Source organism: Schistocerca gregaria, chromosome 1 (genome assembly GCF_023897955.1).
Source record: "Schistocerca gregaria isolate iqSchGreg1 chromosome 1, iqSchGreg1.2, whole genome shotgun sequence".
NCBI classification, from domain to species: Eukaryota; Metazoa; Arthropoda; class Insecta; order Orthoptera; family Acrididae; genus Schistocerca; species Schistocerca gregaria.
The window spans coordinates 870,347,662-870,372,349 of record NC_064920.1 but is presented as its reverse complement, the minus strand read 5'-3'; the positions used below and the strand labels follow the sequence as shown (position 1 = coordinate 870,372,349).

General features: G+C 43.2%; 1 protein-coding gene across 1 annotated transcript in view; it reads left to right on the top strand.

Moving 5' to 3' along the window:
- LOC126273244 (venom carboxylesterase-6-like) overlaps positions 1 to 24,688 on the top strand; it is a 143,242-nt gene that overhangs the window by 6,526 nt on the left and 112,028 nt on the right. The window contains exon 2 of the mRNA XM_049976792.1: positions 16,952 to 17,101. Within this exon, the coding sequence (XP_049832749.1) occupies positions 16,952 to 17,101 (150 nt within the window). The remainder of the gene's footprint in view (positions 1 to 16,951; positions 17,102 to 24,688) is intronic.

The following is a 24,688-nucleotide window of genomic DNA, read 5'->3' as shown; positions in this document are numbered from 1 at the left end:
CGCCAACCAGCCTGAGCTTTTCCTTGAACAGATCATATGCCAGTTTCACTGAGATAAACTAGTTGCCTACCGTAATGCTTCTATTTGAGAAGAGTGTTGGTCATTTCCCTTATATAAAATTCCCCGAGAGACATTCCATTTGCCTCTGTGCATTTTCCTAAGTAAGGAGAAGCGTCGACCATATACTTTGTTTCTGTGTCTCAGGTCATTACTATTTTAAGCCCATATTTGTTTGGTTTGTTTGGAATATACATACGGAAAGGACACTGTCCACAAAAATCCAACAGTTTTTCATCTACGGGTTTTAATGGGCTTGCCTTATAACAGGTTCTTATGAACAAATTGTTTCAAAATTTCGCGTACTGGTGCGAAATAATCGTTGTCTCTTCTAGCTTGACGAGTTTCTTTGTTATCAAATCTCAAACGTGAGACTAAAAATTCGAACCTCTCAGCACACATTGTAGCTCTGTATAGAGAACCACATAAATTTGTATTGAACATTTCTCTTACAGACAGATTGTTTTTCAAAGCTACAGTTATTATGAAGATTCGAAGAGGGGCTTTTATCTCTGCTATGCAGGTTTGATTTGTGCATGTGTTGTTGTTTTGTATCTTGATTTCCTCCTATCTATTTATTCATTGCTATGTGCCACTATAGCGTTTACCATCTCAACCGTGAAGAACGAAGAAAATGTCTCCTGATGAGTGTTCACTGCCTTAGCCTGTTCAATGAGCGGCTGAACCAAAAGGATAATTTTTTTGCTTGAATGACAGGCAGATATTGCGGACCAGCGGTAATTGTTCTTACCTTTTAAAACCTTTCTTGGTGGCAATAAAACATGTGTATTTCTTGATCGTCTTCATCACATTCAGACATGGGTTCGTTAGTATTTTCAGATTCAATGTGCTACTATTTCCGTCCAGTTTGTCCAAGCACAAGATTGTCTCTGGGACTGCTTCGGCTCATGTCAGTATTTGGCCCTGGGATTTCTTCACGACCTGAATCAGTCACTACCGGTTCATCGATCTCTACATTATCAATTTCTTCGCTGGAACCAGAATCATTGTCAGATCCGTTTTCATTTGTTTCTTCTTAAACCATTTTTGTAAACTCCCCTTCAAAATTTGGATCGGCTTCAGACAGATTACTCATCTAACATGAAATAAAATAAAAATTCAATTTCTTGCCGCCACACATTATGCAATTTATACAGGGTGTTTCAAAAAGAATATACGTATTTCGAATGCATATATTTATTAAACTTTAGGACATACGAATATGAAACTTTACACACATATTTACAAACCTCTCAAGTGCGTGTTACAGATTTCGATATGCCTTCCATCAGCGAGACGAACAATATCACATCGATACTAAAATTCCTCGCATAATCGGAGAAGCATGTCCTTCGTCACTGATGTTATGGCAGTACGGATACGGTTCTTCAACTCTTCCAGGTTCTGTGGGAGTGGTGCTAGATAAACGTTGTCTTTAACGAAACCCTTCAGGAAGAGGTCAGAGGGTGTCAAATCAGGTGACAGTAGAGCCCAGCTCAACATGCTAAGTCGCCAGCTCCATGACGACCAATCCAACGGTTCCGTAGAGTTTCATTCAGCTATTCACGCATTTGGCGATGACTCCAGTGAGGGGGTGGCCCGTCTTGTTCAAAAATGAAGTTGTCTCCGTGCAGCCTCGGAAACCAGATTTGTAACATAGCGAGATACTGCTGATGGTTAACCGTGTTTCCATCAAAGAATAATGGGCGGTAAACAGATGATCGAGATATCTCACAAAACACATTGACTTTGGGCAAATCTCGTACATTTCAATGGCTGCATTTGGGTTCTGTAGGCCCCAAATTCGAACATTGTGTTTGTTTACCTGACCACTTACACGGAAAGTCGCTTCATCACTGAACACGATGCATTGTGCGAAATTGTTATCCTTGTCAATAGCATAAAGAATCTCGTCACATCAAGATGCAGAGCTTATAATAGCTGTAACTTGCACGGTTTCATAACCATCCGACATCTCAAAACACCCCAAATTGTTGTTGTAGGCAGTTGTAACGAGTTGATTTTGAAGGACTACGTTGGAAAGCAGTTTCAATTTGTGCAACATTTTCTTCAGGAACACGAGGACGGTCAGGACTCTTTCCTTTTCATACACATCCTATATCTAGAAACTGTCGGTATCATCTGCGAATGTTCCACCCATTCGAAGGATCAATTTGGTACCTCAAACTGAAACGTCTTTGCACTGAAATCACGGAATTGCACTTCGCAAACTCGAGAAAACAAAATGACTTCTGCTGCGGAATATCCATTTCAAACATATGACGATTACCAAGCAAAACAGAATACAATTGACTTCTAACGGCTATTAATATAAACTAGAGTATGTTATTCGTTCCTCCAATAGCTGAGCCGAGGCACAGCGATCGATAGTTTGGACAAAATAATACCTTGCAATAAGTATATTCTTTTCTAAACACCCTGTACTATCGTGTATACTTATTCAGTCAGTATTATTGTTTGAAGTAGTTCTTGCTATTGCACTTATCTAAGATAATGCTGAATACGTAGACACAAATCCCCGTAAAATTTGTGACACACCTCTCAATACCACTGAATCAAACTAACAAGTTCTGACAATGTATACTCACTGAACGACCACCACGAAAGCTAAGAAGCTACAATGAAATACAGCAGTTTAGTGAGAAAAACGTAATAGACAAAGCAATGTTATCAATAGTGCATCGTCAAAATGAAGTTTTGTACAAAAGGTTCAAATGGCTCTGAGTACTATGGGACTTAACGTCTGAGGTCATCAGTCCCCTAGACTTTAAGCAACTTAAACCTAACTAACCTAAGGACATCACACACATCCATGCGCGAGGCAGGATTCGAACCTGCGACAGTAGCGGTCGCGCGGTTCTAGACTGTAGCGCCTAGAACAATACAGGGAGCGCTATCTCAGTGTGGCACCGTTGTCCGATCCTGTGGCTCTCTCTTTCCAGGAGATACGCCTTTTACTGACAAACTATTATTCCCAACACTACCATGTGGTCGCCTCTTGGCTGGAGTTCCACCAGTGCCATAAACAGCCTGGTCAATCGTATCATTACTGGATCACGGACTTGCAGGGTCTCAGCCGTCAATGAGATTTTACGTGCACCAATCAGCAGTCTAAGGCTTCGTATGCGGACTCCCTGATCCGGGATGTGGTGGTTCAGCTGGCCCCCGATCCTGAGGTCCATACTGTGGCGTTGAAACTCGACAACCCCTCCTTGGAAGAGATTCTCCGCATTGGCCACTCCTTTGAAATTGCTCAAGCGTCTAACGTGAGTCTTATGGCGCGACCACAGGTGGCGGCGATAGCGGTGTCACGGCGGGTTCCGCCATCGCGACGTCAACGTGGCCCGGCCGACAGACGCCAGCGCCGTCGGGGCTCCTCGCTGTCCGACGTCTCTATGGCATCGGCGCCTCCGGCTGCCCCTCGTCGCTGGTAGCGCGGCCCACTTCCATCTTGCCCACAGTGCTTTACTGCACATTCCCGGGCTGATTGTCCCCTCCGCTGGAAAACGTGCACACTGTGTAACAAGGAGGGCCACATCCGATCGGTTTGTCGTTGTCGCTCGACTCGCTCCAGTCCTGAGCCTCAATATACAGTCCATGCTATGTAGTCGGTCATCCCACAGGATGACCCGTCAGCGCGGAAGCTTTTCCTCACGCTCTGCCTTTTCACTGAGGATGTCAGTTTTCAGGTCGACGCTGGGGCCACCGACTTCCTGATTAATGTGGCGACATATAACCGGCTGGGCTCTCCTGAGTTGTCACCGCCCTCTCGCCATTTGGTCGCCTACAGAGACGGTTCTGTTCCCCTTAGTGGGCAGTTCGTCGTCCAGGCGACGTACAAACGTGTTCCCCGGCTCCTTACCCTCTTTGTCGTCGATCATCCGCCGGCTTCGAATACTTTTGGTCTGGATGCGTTTCAACTGTTTGGCTTTACAATTTCCGACGAAGTTAGGGTCGTTTCCACGGCTGTTCCTTTTCAGGACTTGGATGATCTCGCCGGCCGGTGTGGCCGTGCGTGTCTAGCCGCTTCAGTTTGGAACCGCGTGACTGCTACGGTTGCAAGTTCGAATCCTGCCTTGGGCATGGACGTGTGTGATCTCCTTAGGTTAGTTAGGTTTAAGTAATTCTAAGTTCTAGGGGACTGATGAACACAGCTGTTAAGTTCCATAGAGCTCAGAGCCATTTTTTTAATGATCTGTGCTTCGCTTTTGGGTCGTTGTTTGCACAGATCTCGGATGTGCTTCCGGTTTTCAGGCGCACATCACCCTACGGCCAGATGCACAGCCTCGCTTTTTCTGGGACCAGCCCCTTCCGGTGGCCTTACAGCTCGCGGTCAAGCAGGAACTTGATCGGCTTCAGGCCGCTGGCGTTCTGGAGCCTGTAACTTAGTGCCTGGGCGATGCCATTGGTGGTCATCCGGAAACCCAATGGGTCCCTTCAGCTTTGTAGGGACTTCAGCGCTACAATCAATGCTCAGTCCCTCGTTAACACTTACCCCATTCCTCGACAGGAAGACCTTCTCACCAAGCTTGCCAGGGGAGAGTATTTTTCAAAGATCGACCTGGCTGAGGCATACCACCAGTTGCCCTTGGATGCCAAATCTCAGAACATCATGGTTATGAACACGCCTCTTGGATTGTATAAGTACAAGCGGCTTCCCTTTGGTGTCTTTTCAGCGCCAGACATTTCCAGCGATTCCTGGAGCATCTTACAGAGCCTATCCCCACCTGTGTAAATTATCTGAATCATATCTTGGTCACTGGGTGTTCCCGCCAGGAACATTTGCAAAATCTCAGCACCTTATTTCACACTCCACAATCTGCTGGTTTACGCTGTCGGCTGGACAGGTGTTACTTTCTTTTCAATCGGAAGTGGAATATTTGTCACTGGCTTAGCAAAGATAGCATTCGCCCTTCGGGTCATAAGGTTGTGGCCATTGAGGCCCCTCCTCGTCCCAAGGACTTACCTGAACTCCAGGTGTTTTTGGGCAAGGTTACTTATTACTTAAAGTTCTTGCCCCAGGCTGCCTCCGTTGCTCAATCCCTCAATCACCTGCGCCACAAAGGGGTACCTTTTGATTGTACTCCTGCCTGTGACTAGGATTTTCTCCATTTAAAGGAGATTCTGAAGTCCGCTCCTTGTCTTACTTCCTTCTCTCCGGACTGCCCCTTGGTCGTGGCGGCTGATGCGTCAGCATACGGCATTGGGGGCATCCTCATGCACTGGGATGCCAATGGCTCCGAACAGCCCATCGCTTATGCCCCTAAGACGTTGACCCCAGCACAATAAAGCTACTGCCAGATTGAAAAGGAGGCCCTGGGGATCGTATTTGTCGTCCAAAAATTTCACACCTGTCTCTTTGGGGCAATGTTTCAGCCTCCTGGTGGACCATAAACCCTTGGTTACACTTATCAGAATCCACTCTCACCTTGCAGAGCGGACGGCTCAACGTCCCCTGTGCTGGGCATTGTTTTTACGTAATTATACTTACACCATCCGGTATAAGTCCACCATGCACCATACTAGTGCGGACACTTTGTCAAGTCTACCAGCAGGCCCCGATCCTGCCTTTGACCAACAGGAGGTCCTCTGATTTCACATTGATTCTGCCCACCGGGATGCTCTGGGCGGTCTGCCTCTTACGGCTGCTCACATTGCTGTGGCTACCCGCCACGACCCCGTCTTGAGGCAGGTTCTCCACTATGTGGTCCACGGATAGCCCTCCTATGTTACTCGTCGGATGCAGTCCAATTTCAGCCCCTGGCGCCACCTGTCCCACAGGCTTTCCATGGTCGTTGATGTCCTTCTGTTGGCCACAGAGTTGGATGCCCATTGGGTGGTCATCCCTCCAGAATTGCAGCTTTGGGTGCTCAGTTTGTTACACCGCGGGCACTGGGGTTTGTCCCATATGAAAGTTTTGGCTCGCCAGCATGTGTATTGGCCCGGCATCGATAGCGATATTGAGCGCCTGGACCGTGGGTGCAATGTGTGTGCGTCACCAGGCAAGCCCCCCTCAGTCGTTTCCACCCTGGCCTGTGCCTCGCTGGCACTGGGATCGCATCCATATCGATTTTGGGGGCCTGTTTTTGGGATCCATGTGGTTACTCGTCGTTGATGCCTACTCCAAAGACCCATATGTTGTCCGCATGGCTACACTCACGGCCCTGGCCCAGGTTATCGCCACTGAGGGCCTACCACACACATTGGTCTCCGATAATGGTCCCCAATTCAAAGCATCCTCCTTCCATGACCTCTGTCAGGCCATCGGTATCAAACATATCCGTAGTCCCCCCTTTCCACCCTTCATCCAATGGCGCGGCACAAGAGGCTTGTCTCCACTTTTAAACACCAGCAGACAAAGGCGGTCGACACTTCTCCAACCGCATCGTCCCTCACCCTGTTTTTGGCACCTATTGCACTATGCCAATTGACGGACGCAGTTCGGCAGAGCTCCTTCATGGGCGACAGCTGCGGACCCTGCTCCGTTTACTGATGTGATCCCCCTCCTGCCCCCACTCCTGGCCCTCACAACAGTAGGCCCCTGGCACGGCCATGTGGGCCCGCGAGTACGGGCGCAAGGCGGGATGGACAACCGCCACGGTCGTCGCGGCCCATAGGCGATGTGTGACGTCGGTTCAGACATCGAAAAGGTTGGAGCGCCGCCATCATAATCAGCTCCACCTGCGTGCCCCCACAGGACTCGCGCCGCCACCTCTTCCCCTACCTCCTTCGGGTGTGGACGCGGTCCTCAAGCCACCATCCCTGACCCCGGTTGCTGTTTCCCCGCGGGCCTGCCGCCAGCCCTCTATGCCCCCGGGTGGATTGGCGGCTCCACACCGGCTCTGGACTCCGGATCGGCTGTCATGGATACCTTGGGCATCCCTTCCTCCCCGCCAATAGCGGCTGATGAGCCCGGCTCCTCTCCTCACTGCCGCCCACCTCGCACCGTCCAGGGCATTTCTGCCCCTACGCACAAGTTTCAGGGGTGAGGGATCTCGTACCGCACGCCACGGAATTTGAATCCCCGCCAGACATCATGGATGTCGAAGACCATAGAGGTCTCTGCACCATCACGCCGTAAGCTGTGGCAGCCCGCGCCTCCTGGCCCGCATTTAGTGTGAGGGCGCCACAATGGAACACATGGTTCCAGCGGCCAATAGAGGCGCCCCCGATAGTGTATTTAAGCCCCTGCCTCTCGCTCAGCCAGCGAGTCTAATGGTAGCATGAATCTTGACATATCGCCTCGACAACAGACAGAGTGTTTTCCGTTCTTTGTTTTCATTACTAGTGGTCATCATTGATTCGTTTGGTTGTCACTGTGACTCCGTTGCGTTTTGCGTGTTGTCGTCGTAAGGTCTCTCTCCATAGTCCGTCGTTGTTTATTGTCCGTCCGTCCGTTCCGTTCATTTGTTTGTTTGCGGGCCGCTCGCCATTTGGTCCAGCCGCGCTTTCTCAGCCAACAATAGCTTACAACACTCAGCCATCCTCGTATATGAGATCCATAGAATCCAACACTGGGATAAAATACTGAAGTTCTCTCTCAGGAATAGTGACGAATTTCTCTCGTGCATTCGGATGTAGCGTACTTTTCAAGGTTTTTAACACATCTACATGTGAGATGGGAATTCTTCAGTATCTTTTTTTGTTTATATATTTTATATATTTTTATATATTTTTTATATATTTATATATAGTTTATATATTTTTTATATATTTTTTGTTTATATACTTCTCGAAATATTTTCGCAGTCCACCTTGTTTACTGTTGAATGGTTGCTGGTCGAACACTTCTTATCGTAATCGTTGCTGAACACCAATAGATCAAAATTTGTCTAGAAAGGCTTGTTCAAATTGATCGCAGGTTTAACAACGTTCTGTCAGATCCGTGGCCGAGACCAATGACCTACGTAGGTGAACCATGCCGCGGACCGTATTTTTTGTGATTCAGTCCTGCTACGCAGTAGTACGTTACTAAGCGCTGTTATAAAAATTGATAGGTGAACCTTTTTCGACTTTGTATTGGAATGTCAAATCCCTTAATCGGGCAGGTAGGTTAGCAAATTTAAAAAGGGAAATGGATAGGTTAAAGTTAGATATAGTGGGAATTAGTGAAGTTCGGTGGCAGGAGGAACAAGACTACTGGTCAGGTGACTACAGGGTTATAAACACAAAATCAAATAGGGGTAATGCAGGAGTAGGTTTAATAATGAGTAAAAAAATAGGAGCGCGGGTAAGCTACTACAAACAGCATAGTGAATGCATTATTGTGGCCAAGATAGATACGAAGCCCACACCTACTACAGTAGTACAAGTTTATATGCCAACTAGCTCTGCAGATGATGAAGAAATTGATGAAAAGTATGATGAGATAAAAGAAATTATTCAAGTAGTGAAGGGAGACGAAAATTTAATAGTCATGGGTGACTGGAATTCGAGAGTAGGGAAAGGTAGAGAAGGAAACACAGTGGGTGAATATGGATTGGGGGAAAGAAATTAAAGAGGAAGCCGTCTGGTAGAATTTTGCACACAGCATAACTTAATCATAGCTAACACTTGGTTCAAGAATCATAAAAGAAGGCTGTACACATGGAAGAATCCTGGAGATATTAGAATGTATCAGATGGATTATATAAAGGTAAGACAGAGATTTAGGAACCAGGTATTAAATTGTACGACATTTCCAGGGGCAGATGTGGACTCTGACCACAATCTATTGGTTATGAACTATAGATTAAAACTGAAAAAAACTGCAAAAACGTGGGAATTTAAAGAGGTGGGACTTGGATAAACTGAAAGAACCAAAGATTGTACATAGTTACAAGGAGAGCACATGGGGCAAAGAAATACAGTAGAAGATCAATGGGTAGCTCTGAGGGATGACGTAGTGAAGGCAGCAGAGGATCAAATAGGTAAAAAGACGAGGGCTAGTATAAATCCTTGGTATATAGAGGGTCTATACAAGGGCGATGTACTTGAGGACAATATTCTGGAAATGGAAGAGAATGTAGATGAAGACGAAATGGGAGATACGATACTGCTTGAAGAGTCTGACAGAGCACTGAAAGACCTAAGTCGAAACAAGGCCACGGGAGTAGACAACATTCCATTAGAACCACCGACGGCCTTGGGAGAGCCAGTCCTGACAAAAATCTACCATCTGGTGACCAAGATGTATGAGACAGGCGAAATACCCTCAGACTTCAAGAAGAATATAATAATTCCAATCCCAAAGAAAGCAGGTGTTGACAGATGTGAAAATTACTGAACTATAAGTTTAATAAGTCACAGCTGCAAAGTACTAACACGAATTCTTTAGAGACGAATGGAAAAATTGGTACAGGCCGACCTCGGGGAAGATCAGTTTGGATTCCGTAGAAATGTCGGAACACGTGAGGCAATACTGACCTTACGACTTATCTTAGAAGGAAGATTAAGAAAAGGCAAACATACGTTTCTAGCATTTGTAGACTTAGAGAAAGCTTTTGACAATATTGACTGGAATACTCTCTTTCATATTCTGAAGGTGGCAGGGGTAGAATACAGGGAGCGAAAGGCTATTTACAATTTGTACAGAAACCAGATGGCAGTTATAAGAGTCAAGGGACATGAAAGGGAAGCAGTGGTTGGGAAGGGAGTGAGACTGGGTTGTAGCCTCTCCCCGATGTTATTCAATTTGTATCTTGAGCAAGCAGTAAATGAAACAAAAGAAATGTTCGGAGTAGGTATTAAAATCCATGGAGAAGAAATAAAAACTTTGAGGTTCGCCGATGACATTGTAATTCTGTCAGAGACAGCAAAGGACTTGGAAGAGCAGTTGAACGGAATGGACAGTGTCTTGAAGGGAGGACATAAGATGAACATCAACAAAAGCAAAACGAGGATGATGGAATGTAGTCGATTTAAGTTGGGTGATGCTGAGGGAATTAGATTAGGAAATGAGACTCTTAAAGCAGTAAAGGAGTTTTGCTATTTGGGGAGCAAAATAACTAATGATGGTCGAAGTAGAGAGGATATAAAATGTAGACTGGCAATGGCAAGGAAAGCGTTTCTGAAGAAGATAAATTTGTTAACATCGAGTATAATTTAAGTATCAGGAAGTCGTTTCTGAAACTATTTGTATGGAGTGTAGCCATGTATGGAAGTGAAACATGAACGATAAATAGTTTGGACAATAAGAGAATAGAAGCTTTAGAAATGTGGTGCTACAGATGAATGCTGAAGATTAGATGGGTAGATCACGTAACTAATGAGGAGGTATTGAACAGAATTGGCGAGAAGAGGAGTTTGTGGCACATCATGACAAGGAGAAGGGACCGGTTGGTAGGACATACCTGAGGCATCGAGGGATCACAAATTTAGCTTTGGAGGGCAGCGTGGAGGGTAAAAATCGTAGAGGGACACAAGAGATGAATACACTAATCAAATTCAGAAGGACGTCGGTTGCAGTAAGTACTGGGAGATGAAGAAGTTTGCACAGGATAGAGTAGCATGGAGAGCTGCATCAAACCAGTCTCAGGACTGAAGACCAAAACAACAACAACAATTAAACACCCGAAATTGACGATACTTTAAGAGGCTTTCATTTACCAATACTCACAGTGTTCGGTGCCCATTGAGCATGAGGTTGACATATGTGGCAACAGGGGTTACTCACTTGGTTCGTTGTCGACATCGGCGGTTGATTATAAGTGCCGAAATACCTTGCAGCGGCATCGTGAATCTGCGGAGATTAAAAGGTATTTACTCTTTCGTTAGCTAAGATTTGTTGCATGGTCCCTGTATTGAAGTAGCCATTTCGTTCGAACTAACTCTGCCAGTGGCCAGTCCAGAAGGAATTATATTTCATTTCCGCCACTGTTTTGGTAACAATTTTCTTTACCTTTTCAGACATCAGTTTTTCGGTTTCATCTACATACGTTCGATGCTGCAGCATAAACCTTTTCGCGAATGTTGCGTCACTGTCGAACGACCCCACTTGCGCGCGGTCACTCAATTACTTTCTGTCTGTGTCAAAGTTTTTGTCCCGGTTTCATAAACCCTATCTCTTCCGACAGTTTTTTCACTGCGTCTGGGAGTTTGTTGCAAACTGACTGTAGTTCTGATACATCTGTCTCAATTATAGATGTGGTCTGACCTAATTCGTCTTGTGCAGTTTGCAAATTGTTTTGCTTTTCGATCAGCTCGTCTAACCTAAACGTAGTTTTCTTTTGTTCTTCGAGTAGGCCCTACTTGTGAAAATTTCTGACCAAACTCGTTCGACATATTGGAAAAATGTTGATCAAGTTTCTGTCCGAAATCATTCGACATATTTGTAAACAGATTTTTGTAAAATTGCATCATCTCGTTCATGACGCTTGGTTGAGGTGAAGTAATGATTCTTGTCATCTGTGATACCCTGTCGCCCGTAAACATACTTTGTCCTCGCGACATGTTTCTTTCTAAAGTCCTAAGTGAAAAAGTGCTCGCTGTTGACAATTGTATTGACAATTCATCTATTGTCTCCACTGAAATGTATCCTAATAAAAGGTTTCCATCTGTAGCTTGTGTTAAACTGATATCTTGGCTGTTGCTGCGTAGTTGTCATCTTATTGTTTCGCTGCGTTGGTCATTTTAGTTTGTTCATTCACATTATTTCCTGTTCCTGTTTATGAAAAACATTTCCATTCATTTCGTTGCTTTCTTTTCGTTCCATATTGTTGAATATACAGGATTCATCAACCTTAACTATTGTTTCTACTATTACTAGTTATGTTCAGTTATCATCGAAAATTTTAGTATACTAATTGCGCGCAACAAGATGGTTTCTGTCACCTTGAGCTCAAATTAAATGTCGCAGAAATCGTTCTCTATCTGCATATTAGTTTTCGCACAGATGATGCTACGAAAAAATGTTTAAATTTTTTTTGGAAATTGCTAAAAGGATAGAAAGCAAGGCTCTATTGCTGTTTAATCTAGCAACAGAGCGCTGTAGTTGATAACACATGGTCCTTCCTTCACTTCCTCCGATGTGCTCATTTGCGTCTACATATAATTTTTTTCGTTTCTGTTGTATATTTCCTCCCTTTATTCTTTGAAGTTTTCTTCTGGGCTTCTGTTTCCTTTCTTTATTTCATTATTGTCATTTTCTTCATGATCTCCTATCATGCAAAGAAGGAAACAAACATCGTTATAATGCGAAGAATCAAATTCTTTACAATAGTTTAAACAAATTGTACTTACAAAATCCGGTGGGCACAATCCCTGTAGGATCACCACTTGTTATGCTACGTTGCACTATTACCAATCAGTTAAGTGTTTTAGGGGTCCCGTACAGAAACTGAAAGAACAATGAAAATTTTCTACAACGATTTTTATAAAATTCTAACTATTGTAGGGACTGCCCTTTCTGGAATAATTATGGGTGCCCATTTTTCCCGAATAGTTAACATCACGTTTTCCCATTCATTGTCTGGTCTTACAGTCTCTATAATGTAATCATGGTCCGGCAAAACAGATCTTGCATTGTTCCCAAGTGCCTGGATTAGGCAATCGGAGATACTGGTTTCGCCTCGCCCTTCTGCGTCTTCTGTTCACTATATATTCGTGTTAGCTTCAATTCAGTATACACATATTTCACTTTTAAAAGTCTCATTAATAGCATAATTTATAAAATTTTCTACTAGCATAATTTACCACAAACTTCTCATACACTCCTGGAAATGGAAAAAAGAACACATTGACACCGGTGTGTCAGACCCACCATACTTGCTCCGGACACTGCGAGAGGGCTGTACAAGCAATGATCACACGCACGGCACAGCGGACACACCAGGAACCGCGGTGTTGGCCGTCGAATGGCGCTAGCTGCGCAGCATTTGTGCACCGCTGCCGTCAGTGTCAGCCAGTTTGCCGTGGCATACGGAGCTCCATCGCAGTCTTTAACACTGGTAGCATGCCGCAACAGCGTGGACGTGAACCGTATGTGCAGTTGACGGACTTTGAGCGAGGGCGTATAGTGGGCATGCGGGAAGCCGGGTGGACGTACCGCCGAATTGCTCAACACGTGGGGCATGAGGTCTCCACAGTACATCGATGTTGTCGCCAGTGGTCGGCGGAAGGTGCACGTGCCCGTCGACCTGGGACCGGACCGCAGCGACGCACGGATGCACGCCAAGACCGTAGGATCCTAAGCAGTGCCGTAGGGGACCGCACCGCCGCTTCCCAGCAAATTAGGGACACTGTTGCTCCTGGGGTATCGGCGAGGACCATTCGCAACCGTCTCCATGAAGCTGGGCTACGGTCCCGCACACCGTTAGGCCGTCTTCCGCTCACGCCCCAACATCGTGCAGCCCGCCTCCAGTGGTGTCGCGACAGGCGTGAATGGAGGGACGAATGGAGACGTGCCGTCTTCAGCGATGAGAGTCGCTTCTGCCTTGGTGCCAATGATGGTCGTATGCGTGTTTGGCGCCGTGCAGGTGAGCGCCACAATCAGGACTGCATACGACAGAGGCACACAGGGACAACACCCGGCATCATGCTGTGGGGAGCGATCTCCTACACTGGCCGTACATCTCTGGTGATCGTCGAGGGAGCACTGAATAGCGCACGGTACATCCAAACCGTCATCGAACCCATCGTTCTACCATTCCTAGACCGGCAAGGGAATTTGCTGTTCCAACAGGACAATGCAAGTCCGCATGTATCCCGTGCCACCCAACGTGCTCTAGAAGGTGTAAGTCAACTACCCTGGCCTGCAAGACCTCCGGATCTGTCCCCCATTGAGCATGTTTGGGGCTGGATGAAGTGTCGTCTCACGCGGTCTGCACGTCCAGCACGAACGCTGGTCCAACTGAGGCGCCAGGTGGAAATGGAATGGCAAGCCGTTTCACAGGACTACATCCAGCATCTCTGCGATCGTCTCCATGGGAGAATAGCAGCCTGCATTGCTGTGAAAGGTGGATATACACTGTACTAGTGCCGACATTGTGCATGCTCTGTTGCCTGTGTCTATGTGCCTGTGGTTCTGTCAGTGTGATCATGTGATGTATCTGACCCCAGGAATGTGTCAATAAAGTTTCCCCTTCCTGGGACAATGAATTCACGGTGTTCTTATTTCAATTTCCAGGAGTGTATTTTGCACAAATGTGAATTTTGATATGTGTATTTTTGCGACATCATTTTATTTTCTACTCTAAACCCTGATCAACAGCGTGGAAGGTATGCAAAATGGCGAGAAATCTGCTGCTTGTCATTTTTTTCTAATGTTGTGTTACAGTATGCTCTTATTAATAACTCTCGGTAACTCTTGAAATGAAAGAAAATTGTTGTATGCGATTAATGTCCACAAACCCTATCCAGATTTTCCAGCCTCCTGGTACAATTCGTTGTATTTGACTCCAGTTCAGCAAGTTGCACATCGATGAAGATGAAAATGATATTACGAAATGCTTAGGACAGCATAAACATCCAGTCACGTAGCAAAGAAAATCTCTGAGACAAATGGTAATCGAGCACAAGCTCCCACAATCTAGAAGCAACGCCACTAACCACTAACCACTAGACCACGACCTGTTGACTGGAATTACACAGTCTGGCAATCAGGAACTGAATGCTTCAGTACAACACTTTCCTCAGAAATAATCTGGCAGTGTCCTAAAAGTGAAGGTCAAGGTTGGATAACCCCTTCCCGTCATGCAGTTTTCATGGTTAATGTATGATATGTGTACACAACATTGACCAAAAGGCTCATTCGAGATGTTCCTTTTGAGGTTTCTAAATTGATTTCAAACTTCTAGATTTTATAGCAAGAAGTGCATCACATACAACCAAAACTGGGCTGTGCTACAGATCATTCTGGTGCCATAAACTTTATTTCACATCCATATTCACATTCATTGGCTTTGCCAACTCACAACCAAATTATCATATTCCAACCTAACATATATTTGTTTCTACGCTACATATCCGTCTGTCACCACAACCAGGCGGGGGGGGGGGGGGATGGAGGGGGGGGTTGCACCACTGTCTCCCTCATTCAGCCAAACAGCCAAAGCATTTTTACACAGACTTACTTGGACAGCTAGGTGCTGACAGACTTTGGCCTCACAAGTAGCACATTTTACAGCTACATTCTCTGATTTTTTACTTTAATATTTTTATTTAATTTATATTTATGCTCCTGGTTTTATGAACAAACACAAGCCATTAAATGCTACGTGCTTCCATTTAATGAGAGATTATTTATGTTGTATGCTGCCAATGTTAAATTATCAAACTTTGTCACCTATTATCATAGAAAGATTTAAAGACTCAAACTTCCAGTTTTTCATGATTAATTAATGTACTTTTACTGATATACTGAAGTGGAATTATTGAAAAAATTGTAGTATGAGACCTGTCATGATATTTTTTTTTTCATGCACTTACTTTGATAGCAGAATATTGTAAATAAATAAACATAAGAACTAAACAACATAGGATATTATTATTATTCTAGTTCCGTATGTGTTAAATCTTGCTCTTGACATGCTGTGAAAATTTCATATTTTTATCTTCAGTGCTTTTTTGAGATAATGGTCATTTATAGTAGAAAGTAGTTCTGAGGTATTGACGTACAAAGTTTTTAATTATAAACTTTTATACAGACATACTGTTCTGACTCTTTCATGCACTAGATTGCTCTGGCCCATATTCTGTGTTCTCTTCAGAGCTGTAATCGCTCAATGCTTGTCTCCTTTTTACTTTCTTGCCTCTTTTGTATTTGCTGAGCAGCAAACTCTACTTGACATACATGAAGCACATCCAGTCCTCATCACACCAACTTCTTCAGAACCATCATTCTTTTATGGTTCTCACTGTTAAATGCTATTACACCACCAGACACTGCTAACTTTAGAATCATGAGGCCAACAATAACATTTTTGGGTACACGACACCACATAACATTACTGAATGAGAGGTTCATGTTTTGGGTCTTCTCATGCAAACATTTGTATAGTAGATCTGGATCTGTAAAATGTTTGAATATTGGTTTGATTGGCTCCATTAATATTAAATGAAAATAATTTTTATGTGTAAATGCACCCAACCAGAGAATATAGCTTGCCTATAATTACTCCAAGCAGTCTGTGATGAGGCCACTTCGAAAAGCATTATTCTGTTTGTTTACACTTCCTTCATTGTTTGCAGAGGTGTTTCCCACAACTTCAGGCACAAATTCAGATCTTGTCTGTTAACCATAAATTAACATTTGTTTTGTGCTTAGTCATTTAATATACATAAAAAAGAACAATATACACAAGTACACTACTGAAATTGCTGACTGGAACATTATTTTCTAACAAATTAATGCCACAAACAAGGATTGATTCTTTTATTCGTATTGCCACATTTGATATGTAGCAGTGGCATCAAAATGGCAGTTTACAGCCTTCTAGCCTGTGTGGTTAACAAGATGAAATTGTTTAACTATATCAGGATATTTGGGGTGGTGAAAATAATTAATTGCTTGTCAGATTCAAACATATTATTTGAAGGTCTTAAAATAGTCTGTTTTTGATGTATGATATACCATATTGTTCAGAAGCATCTAAAACACATTATGGAATGGAAAACAGAAAACATCAAATTTCATCGAATTCAACATGAAGTCTTCCCTCACTGTCATCATTGCTTTTCTGTCTCGGTAGATAAGGAAGCTGCACATATTAACTAATGAACAAAAGATTTTTCCTTTGTTTTTTATTATTTCTCAAAAATCATTTTGAACTGTTTACAATACATTTGGAATGTTCGTGCTTCACAGGACACCCAGTGCATGTAAATGTAAAAAAAGAAACCTATTCTGTCCTTTTATAAAGGCCACAGGCAAGTAAGGGACATAATTGCATTACAGGAGCCTGAGCCTCCCAAACCATGGCCAGGGGTCTGGGATGCTACACATTATGGTAGTCCATGCATCCAGTATGTGTTCGTGCATAGCTCTAGTGACACACCTGTGGTTGGTGAAGAGGACTGTCTGCACCTCAACATCTTCACACCGAAGGTAAGATAATTCAAGGCATCAAATTACTGTCAATACACCCACGTGATGAACATTCACATTGCTATTGGACTCTATTGGTGGCTTTCAGTAACATCTGTAAAGAAATCTTCCCCATTACTTGCAAATATACGACAAAACTGTAGTGTACAGCAATTTATCATGAAACGTCACTCATTCTTTCATACCCCAGGGAGTTGACAAATATACTTAGTGGAGGTAAGTATGACAGTGTTAGGCCAACCTTCGAATCAACAGGACGTTAGAGACTGCACTTACTACTTTTTTGTCTAATACTGTGATTCTTCATTTTATGCTAAATTCAATTTTTTTAATAAATACAAAAACTAATATGCAGTATATAACAACCCATTAACTGGTTTAATGACTCTATTATTAGTTTGCACTTTTTTTTTCTTTGAAAAACTGCAGTGTGGTGTTGCTGACCATGAGAATTCACTGCAGTTGTCCATCCATGTAGTCTAAGTCTTTCTATCTGACACTATTTCAGTGACATCCAGTGGAAGACTAATCTCATTGGCTGCCATTAGTTAGTGGGCGGTGGAGGTGGGGGCAGGAGGGGGATATGTACAGAGCACTTCAAAACTACACTGTCTTCCATCATAAAGCACTGTACAGAAGGGAAACTGTACACGGCTGTCAGCAAAATGAAGATGGATCAAATGTAGTGTGTTAACACATATTCCTTCTTCATACTCGTATATCCAGTGCAGGAACCTGAAAATCATTCAAAATCTGAAGTTTGCTCAATGAGGGGAATTGGTAGGCATGGTAGGAAAACATAGAAATGATCAGGAGGAGCAGTGGAGGATAAGTTAGAGTTATTATTAAAATGAAATTTGGTTGGACAGCACACATGGCCAGGTCAATGAATGGTTGATAGACAGCTGAAGTGCATTCCAGCACATACAAAGAAAAGATTAACATCAGCTAATGGAATGATGGTAGCTGGCAGGAGCATCACTAAAGTTAAGTCAGAGTAAGTGGACATCCATTAATGATGTGAGTTCAAAGGGAAGAGGCGGGGGGGGGGGGGGGGGGGGCAGTCCAGCAAAATCTCACCAAATCTCATTTAAAGGTGGGGGGGGAGGGGGAAGGGATTTTGGAATGAATATCTTAAGTCAGCTTTTTAATTCAGACAGTCAACATTACAGCTAACATTCTGTTTTATAGAATTAATTCTGAGCAATATAATAGGTGTTTCAGTTGTATAAAGTAAAACGATGAACACATGAAATAAATTTAATTATTTAAAAATTACAGGGTGAACCTCACATGAGGAGAGGGGAGTGGTCCCACCATATCTCACCAAATCCTACCAATGTGGGGGTCGGCGGGGAGGGGTTCCAAGGCTTTTTAAAAAAGCCTCACATATTTAATGGACATTCCCTAAGTCCATACCTGACAGTTTCAGTTATCTGGGCAGAGCAGCATCTCCCCACTAGCTCAACCAATGCTGTAACACGACTTTGTAAACATCTCTAGGGCAATACCTCAGTGTTGTCAGACCTCTATAGACAGCAACTGTATTGTGCTGCAGTCGTTATCACTTCACAGATGAAATCTGGCAACACTGGTGCATGCTGCCAGGGAACTTCTTGCACCATCTCCACTGTAGGCTCAGACAACAGGAAAATGACCATGGGCCATTGAAATGGAGGCCTCCTAAAGAACATCTGGAGAAAAAGAAGTGAAAGTCAAATGGAAAAGATGAGAAAATAGAAAATGCAATATGCATCAATATTCATTCAACAGCTGTATTCAGCTGTGAACAGAATGGCTCAAAATGAAAAGAGCATCAAAGTAACTCTCAACAGAGGCAAAGAGATAAACTGTCTGTTGCAGACACATTTTGCAGCTGCAAAACCACATGGTTGTGTTTCATAAGACCCAAATTTGGGCAGCCACAAGCTGATACTATAGTAGATTGTGTAGAGGAGCTACGAAACATGCCAGTAACTTAACTGTATAGATGAACATGTGAGGCTTTTGTAATAACTTGTTTTTGATTATGAAGAGGAGGTTCGCCAGCAACTAGTCTTCCATAGGTAGTGATGTCAGCAGTGCTGACGACATTGAGCAAACGTAAAACTGCATTCTAACTTTGAAAACAATTAAAGTCTTGTTATGTGCAAATTGTGAGGCACAAAATATTAACTACACTGAGTAGCGAGTCATTGTGGGAATCTGTTGAAGATCTGAGCCATGACCCCTCCAAAAGACTTTCGCTCAGGCTGGATCAAAACATTAAATTTTCAACAAAAACCCAAAGGTGCATTGCCTGGGGACTTTTGAAAATTAAAAAATTATCATACAATGTACAGTTCAAGTAAATTTAGAAAATTTTCATACATCTTCCTAAAAAGTTATGTCATTATAGACAACATGCTACCTATTCGAAAGGAATTAATGGGCTTCAAAGCATATAAATTAAGAATTAAAGTAAAAAGGTACCATAGTAGTAACAACAAAAATATTGAAACTGACTTTTCCATCAGCATTGTTAGTGATCAAAAATTTGAAATTAATTCATAAATGTAATGAATGGAAGAAATGCACAGAAGTGTTTCTGTCAAATATCTGAGGAAACAATATTGTGATAGTCAAAAGCAATTTGAACCCATTCCTATAATTATGTCTCCAAACATGACTGTTTTGAATCACTAAAATGGTAGTATGATCAGCAATTAATTCATTGATGGTGTTACTATTTCTACTCACAATACAAAGTATAAATCCCAAAAAGAATTCAGTAATTATTTTTAGCATGCAGAATATTTGTGTAGATTCCAATTATTTTACTTTACAATTTTCCTTTCATGTTTCAGCATCAAATGTTGACAAATACAGTCCTTATAACTAAGGAAGTATTTATGGAACCGTAGGCATACTGGAAGGTCTTAGAAAGGAAAATGAACATTACAGCTTTCCTCCCCTTTTTGAGATACAGTGTGAAGTATGGGTAACAAAAATCAGTCTAGTGTCTAAGGTAACATCATAGCGTATAGAAGGTAGAAAGTGTGATTTCTATCTGGGTACACCCATTTTGCCACTTAGCAGCACTAACTCCAGTTTAAACACTACTCTCCCATGCAGTTTGATTACATTTTCACATATGTCCGTCTGTTTTACATGTTATAATGTCATGATTCTTATAAACACTATAGGAATGTACTTAAATTAGACTATTTAAGCATAATAGAGTTAGTACTGATAATTGATTTTTTGAATTATTCGAGCATGGAAACAGAAGATCATGGTAGTGCATAAACTACATGACTTCATGGACAACATTTAATTTTTGGATTGTCAATGTATTAAAGTAACAAGAAAATTCTAAAAAGGAACTGTTGAATGCTCTATGGCAACATTAATACACTCCTGGAAATTGAAATAAGAACACCGTGAATTCATTGTCCCAGGAAGGGGAAACTTTATTGACACATTCCTGGGGTCAGATACATCACATGATCACACTGACAGAACCACAGGCACATAGACACAGGCAACAGAGCATGCACAATGTCGGCACTAGTACAGTGTATATCCACCTTTCACAGCAATGCAGGCTGCTATTCTCCCATGGAGACGATCGCAGAGATGCTGGATGTAGTCCTGTGAAACGGCTTGCCATTCCATTTCCATCTGGCGCCTCAGTTGGACCAGCGTTCGTGCTGGACGTGCAGACCGCGTGAGACGACACTTCATCCAGTCCCAAACATGCTCAATGGGGGACAGATCCGGAGGTCTTGCAGGCCAGGGTAGTTGACTTACACCTTCTAGAGCACGTTGGGTGGCACGGGATACATGCGGACGTGCATTGTCCTGTTGGAACAGCAAGTTCCCTTGCCAGTCTAGGAATGGTAGAACGATGAGTTCGATGATGGTTTGGATGTACCGTGCACTATTCAGTGTCCCCTCGACGATCACCAGACGTGTACGGCCAGTGTAGGAGATCGCTCCCCACACCATGATGCCGGGTGTTGTCCCTGTGTGCCTTGGTCGTATGCAGTCCTGATTGTGGCGCTCACCTGCACGGCGCCAAACACACATACGACCATCATTGGCACCAAGGCAAAAGCGACTCTCATCGCTGAAGACGACACGCCTCCATTCGTCCCTCCATTCACGCCTGTCGCGACACCACTGGAGGCGGGCTGCACGATGTTGGGGCGTGAGCGGAAGACGGCCTAACGGTGTGCGGAACCATAGCCCAGCTTCATGGAGACGGTTGCGAATGGATCTTGCCGATACCCCAGGAGCAACAGTGACCCTAATTTGCTGGGAAGAGGCGGTGCGCTCCCCTACGGCACTGCGTAGGATCCTACGGTCTTGGCGTGCATCCGTGCGTCGCTGTGGAGACCTCACGCCCCACGTGTTGAGCAATTCGGCGGTACGTCCACCCGGCCTCCCGCATGCCCACTATACGCCCTCGCTCAAAGTCCGTCAACTGCACATACGGTTCACGTCCACGCTGCCGCGGCATGCTACCAGTGTTAAAGACTGCGATGGAGCTCCGTATGCCACGGCAAACTGGCTGACACTGACGGCGGCGGTGCACAAATGCTGCGCAGCTAGCGCCATTCGACGGCCAACACTGCGGTTCCTGGTGTGTCCGCTGTCCCGTGCGTGTGACCATTGCTTGTACAGCCCTCTCGCAGTGTCCGGAGCAAGTATGGTGGGTCTGACACACCGGTGTCAATGTGTTCTTTTTTCCATTTCCAGGAGTGTATTTGTTCTTACCATGTCACTTCATATTTGTACAGCAGACCAGCTAGTTAATGATTGTGAAATCTACTACAAAATACAACAGATTAACAATTTCCTTTTAATAATGCTGCACATAAACTAGAGTTATAATAATATGTCATTTGTTGTGGAATGTTTTCAGTTCTGGAATATATATTACAGAACATTGTTGATCTTTAATTCTATCCCAATGTTGCGTTTATAACTATTGGAATGCCATTTTGATAAGAAACTCGTCTAACAAAATGAGATCCACGTGAAGAGTTATAAAGAAAGAAACTTGTAGTTCAGTGCTAAAGAAAAATAATGCATCATTAACACTAGAAGGTTCAAAAGTCACAGACCCAAATACAGTTGTGGAAAAATTCAATGAATACTTCACTTCACTAGCTGAAAACCTCATTCAAGTCCACTGCCAAGGACCAGTCCCAAGTTTGTCCAGCAAGTCAGTGATCTCAACCGTTTCTATGTATGTTTATGAAACAAACCCCAATTAAATTATAAAATTAAATCATTAAGCAATAAAATGTCAAGTGGTCTTAATGAAGTACCTGATTTCATATTAAAAGCATATGTTCAACACATAGCAAACTCCTTGGCAAAAATTTTCAACCTCTCTTTAAAAACTGGTGTATTTCCAGATTTTTTAAAATAGCAAAAATTTCACCACTGCTAAAAAATGTGCTTCTGAACCAGTGTCACAGTTAAGTTCCTTCTCAAAAATTCTAGAAAAACTCTTCAATGACAGGTTTTTAAGTTTCATGAATAAATATGCACCTCTTACAGTACAACAACATGGTTTTAGAAAGTTTAAATATACACAGACAGCAATTTTCGAATTCTTGGACTGTATTTTAAAATCCCTTGATCAACATAAATTAGCTGCAGGTATTTTTCTATATCTATCAAAAGCCTTTGACGACCTGTACCATAACATTCTACTCGAAAAGACAAGGAGTGAGAGGAGTAGCACACAGCTAGTTGTGTTCATATCTAAAAAACCGCAGGCAGAAAGTATCACTTCAGTATGAATTCAACAAAATTCTAGCGAATTACCAATAAAATATGGTGTACCACAGGGCTCAATCTTAGGTCCACTACTCTTCTTTATTTATGTGGTTGACTTAGTTGAATAAATGAGTCACACAAAAACTATCCTGATTGCCGATGACACCAACATATTGCTCACTGGAACCAGTCCAGAAACTTTGCAGCCCACAACAGAAAGTTATATGAAAAGACTTTCTGAGTGGTTCACGAAAAACAAACTCATTATAAATGCTGAAAACGCTGTGTGTGTCGATTTTCATTCAATTCCTCCAACTAATAAAATGTCAATTCAAGCACAGTTAAAAAATAATCCTCTAGGAAATGTAAATGTAACAAAAATTTTGGGTATATGGTTTCAGCAAGACTTAAAGTGGGACACACATATAAATAACTTGTCTAGAAAACTGTCATCTGTGTGCTATGGCCTAAGAATTTTAAAGGCTACAACAAGTAAAACAACAGTACTGCAGGCATACCATGCACACTTCCACTCACTAGTCCGATATGGGATGATTTTCTGGATATACTCAACTCACAGTGCAAAAGTTTTTAGAATCCAATAAAGGGCTCTAAGAATAATTTGTAGCCTTAAAAAAGATGGAGTCCTATAAATTACCGTTTTACTGAGCTTAGTGTTCTAAATGTTCCAAGTAAATTCATTCATGGAACTATCTTGTTCACTTGGGACAACCACCTGAAAACAGGCAAACTGCTACAGAACAAAAATGTACACAACTATAGTACCAGAGGGAAATCAAATATACATAAAAAATATCACAGAACAACCACCTATCAGGGGAGCATAATTAATATTGGTGTGATACTATGCAAGAAGATACCAGAAGAAATAAAAAATGATACTCATCCAATGTTTAAAGCTGAACTAAAGGCATTTCTAATAAAGCACTGTTTCTGTTCTGTCAGAGAATTTCTGAATATGTAACAAAATTAATTGTAATATGTACCTATTTTTAATTTGCCTACTATTTTCCTAGTACTGTGTATTATTGTAACTATTCTTTGACCTGTCCAATATCAATTGTACAATTTATGCTCTATGCTCTTCATGGTATGATGTTACAACAGAACACATCACCTCTTCCTCCTGAAGAAATTCTGGAGCAGTGCCTTTTGACTGTGTCCATGGTTTATCACACCCCAGCACAAACACCACAGTGTTGCTTGTGGCCACATATTTTGTCAGACCCAGACTTTGAAAACACTGCTGTCAGTGAGGACATACCTGCATGGCCTGCCTGCGTGCCAAAGTATCAAGGCACACCCATGTGCTCATCAGTACCTTCCATAATGTGACATGCCATTTCACGCATTTCCACTTGGATAGTGTAGGCCCACTTTCTCCATCCAAAGGCAAGTGCTGCCTCCTTACAATTGTGGACCACTGGAGGCGATGCCAATAGCAGTTGGTCACTATAGCCTCTGTTGACACCTGGGTGGCATGTTTCGTGTGACCCAGCCACCTAAGTCTAGACTGTGTCTGCCAGTTCGATTGTGTGCTGTTCAGATATGTCACATGACTGTGTGGCGCATGACTACACTGCATGGCAAGCTACCATCCAACATCTAATGGCATGGTTCAGTGACTCCAACAGGTGCTGAAGGCATCCCTGATGTGCCATGACACTGCCTGGATGGAGCACCCCCCACTCTTACTGCTCAGCGTGTGAGTGACCCTGAAGGAAGAGAGTGGTATCTCATGGAACATGTTCACTTCTAGTGCCTACCGAAATCCGCTCCCCAAGGGGGGGA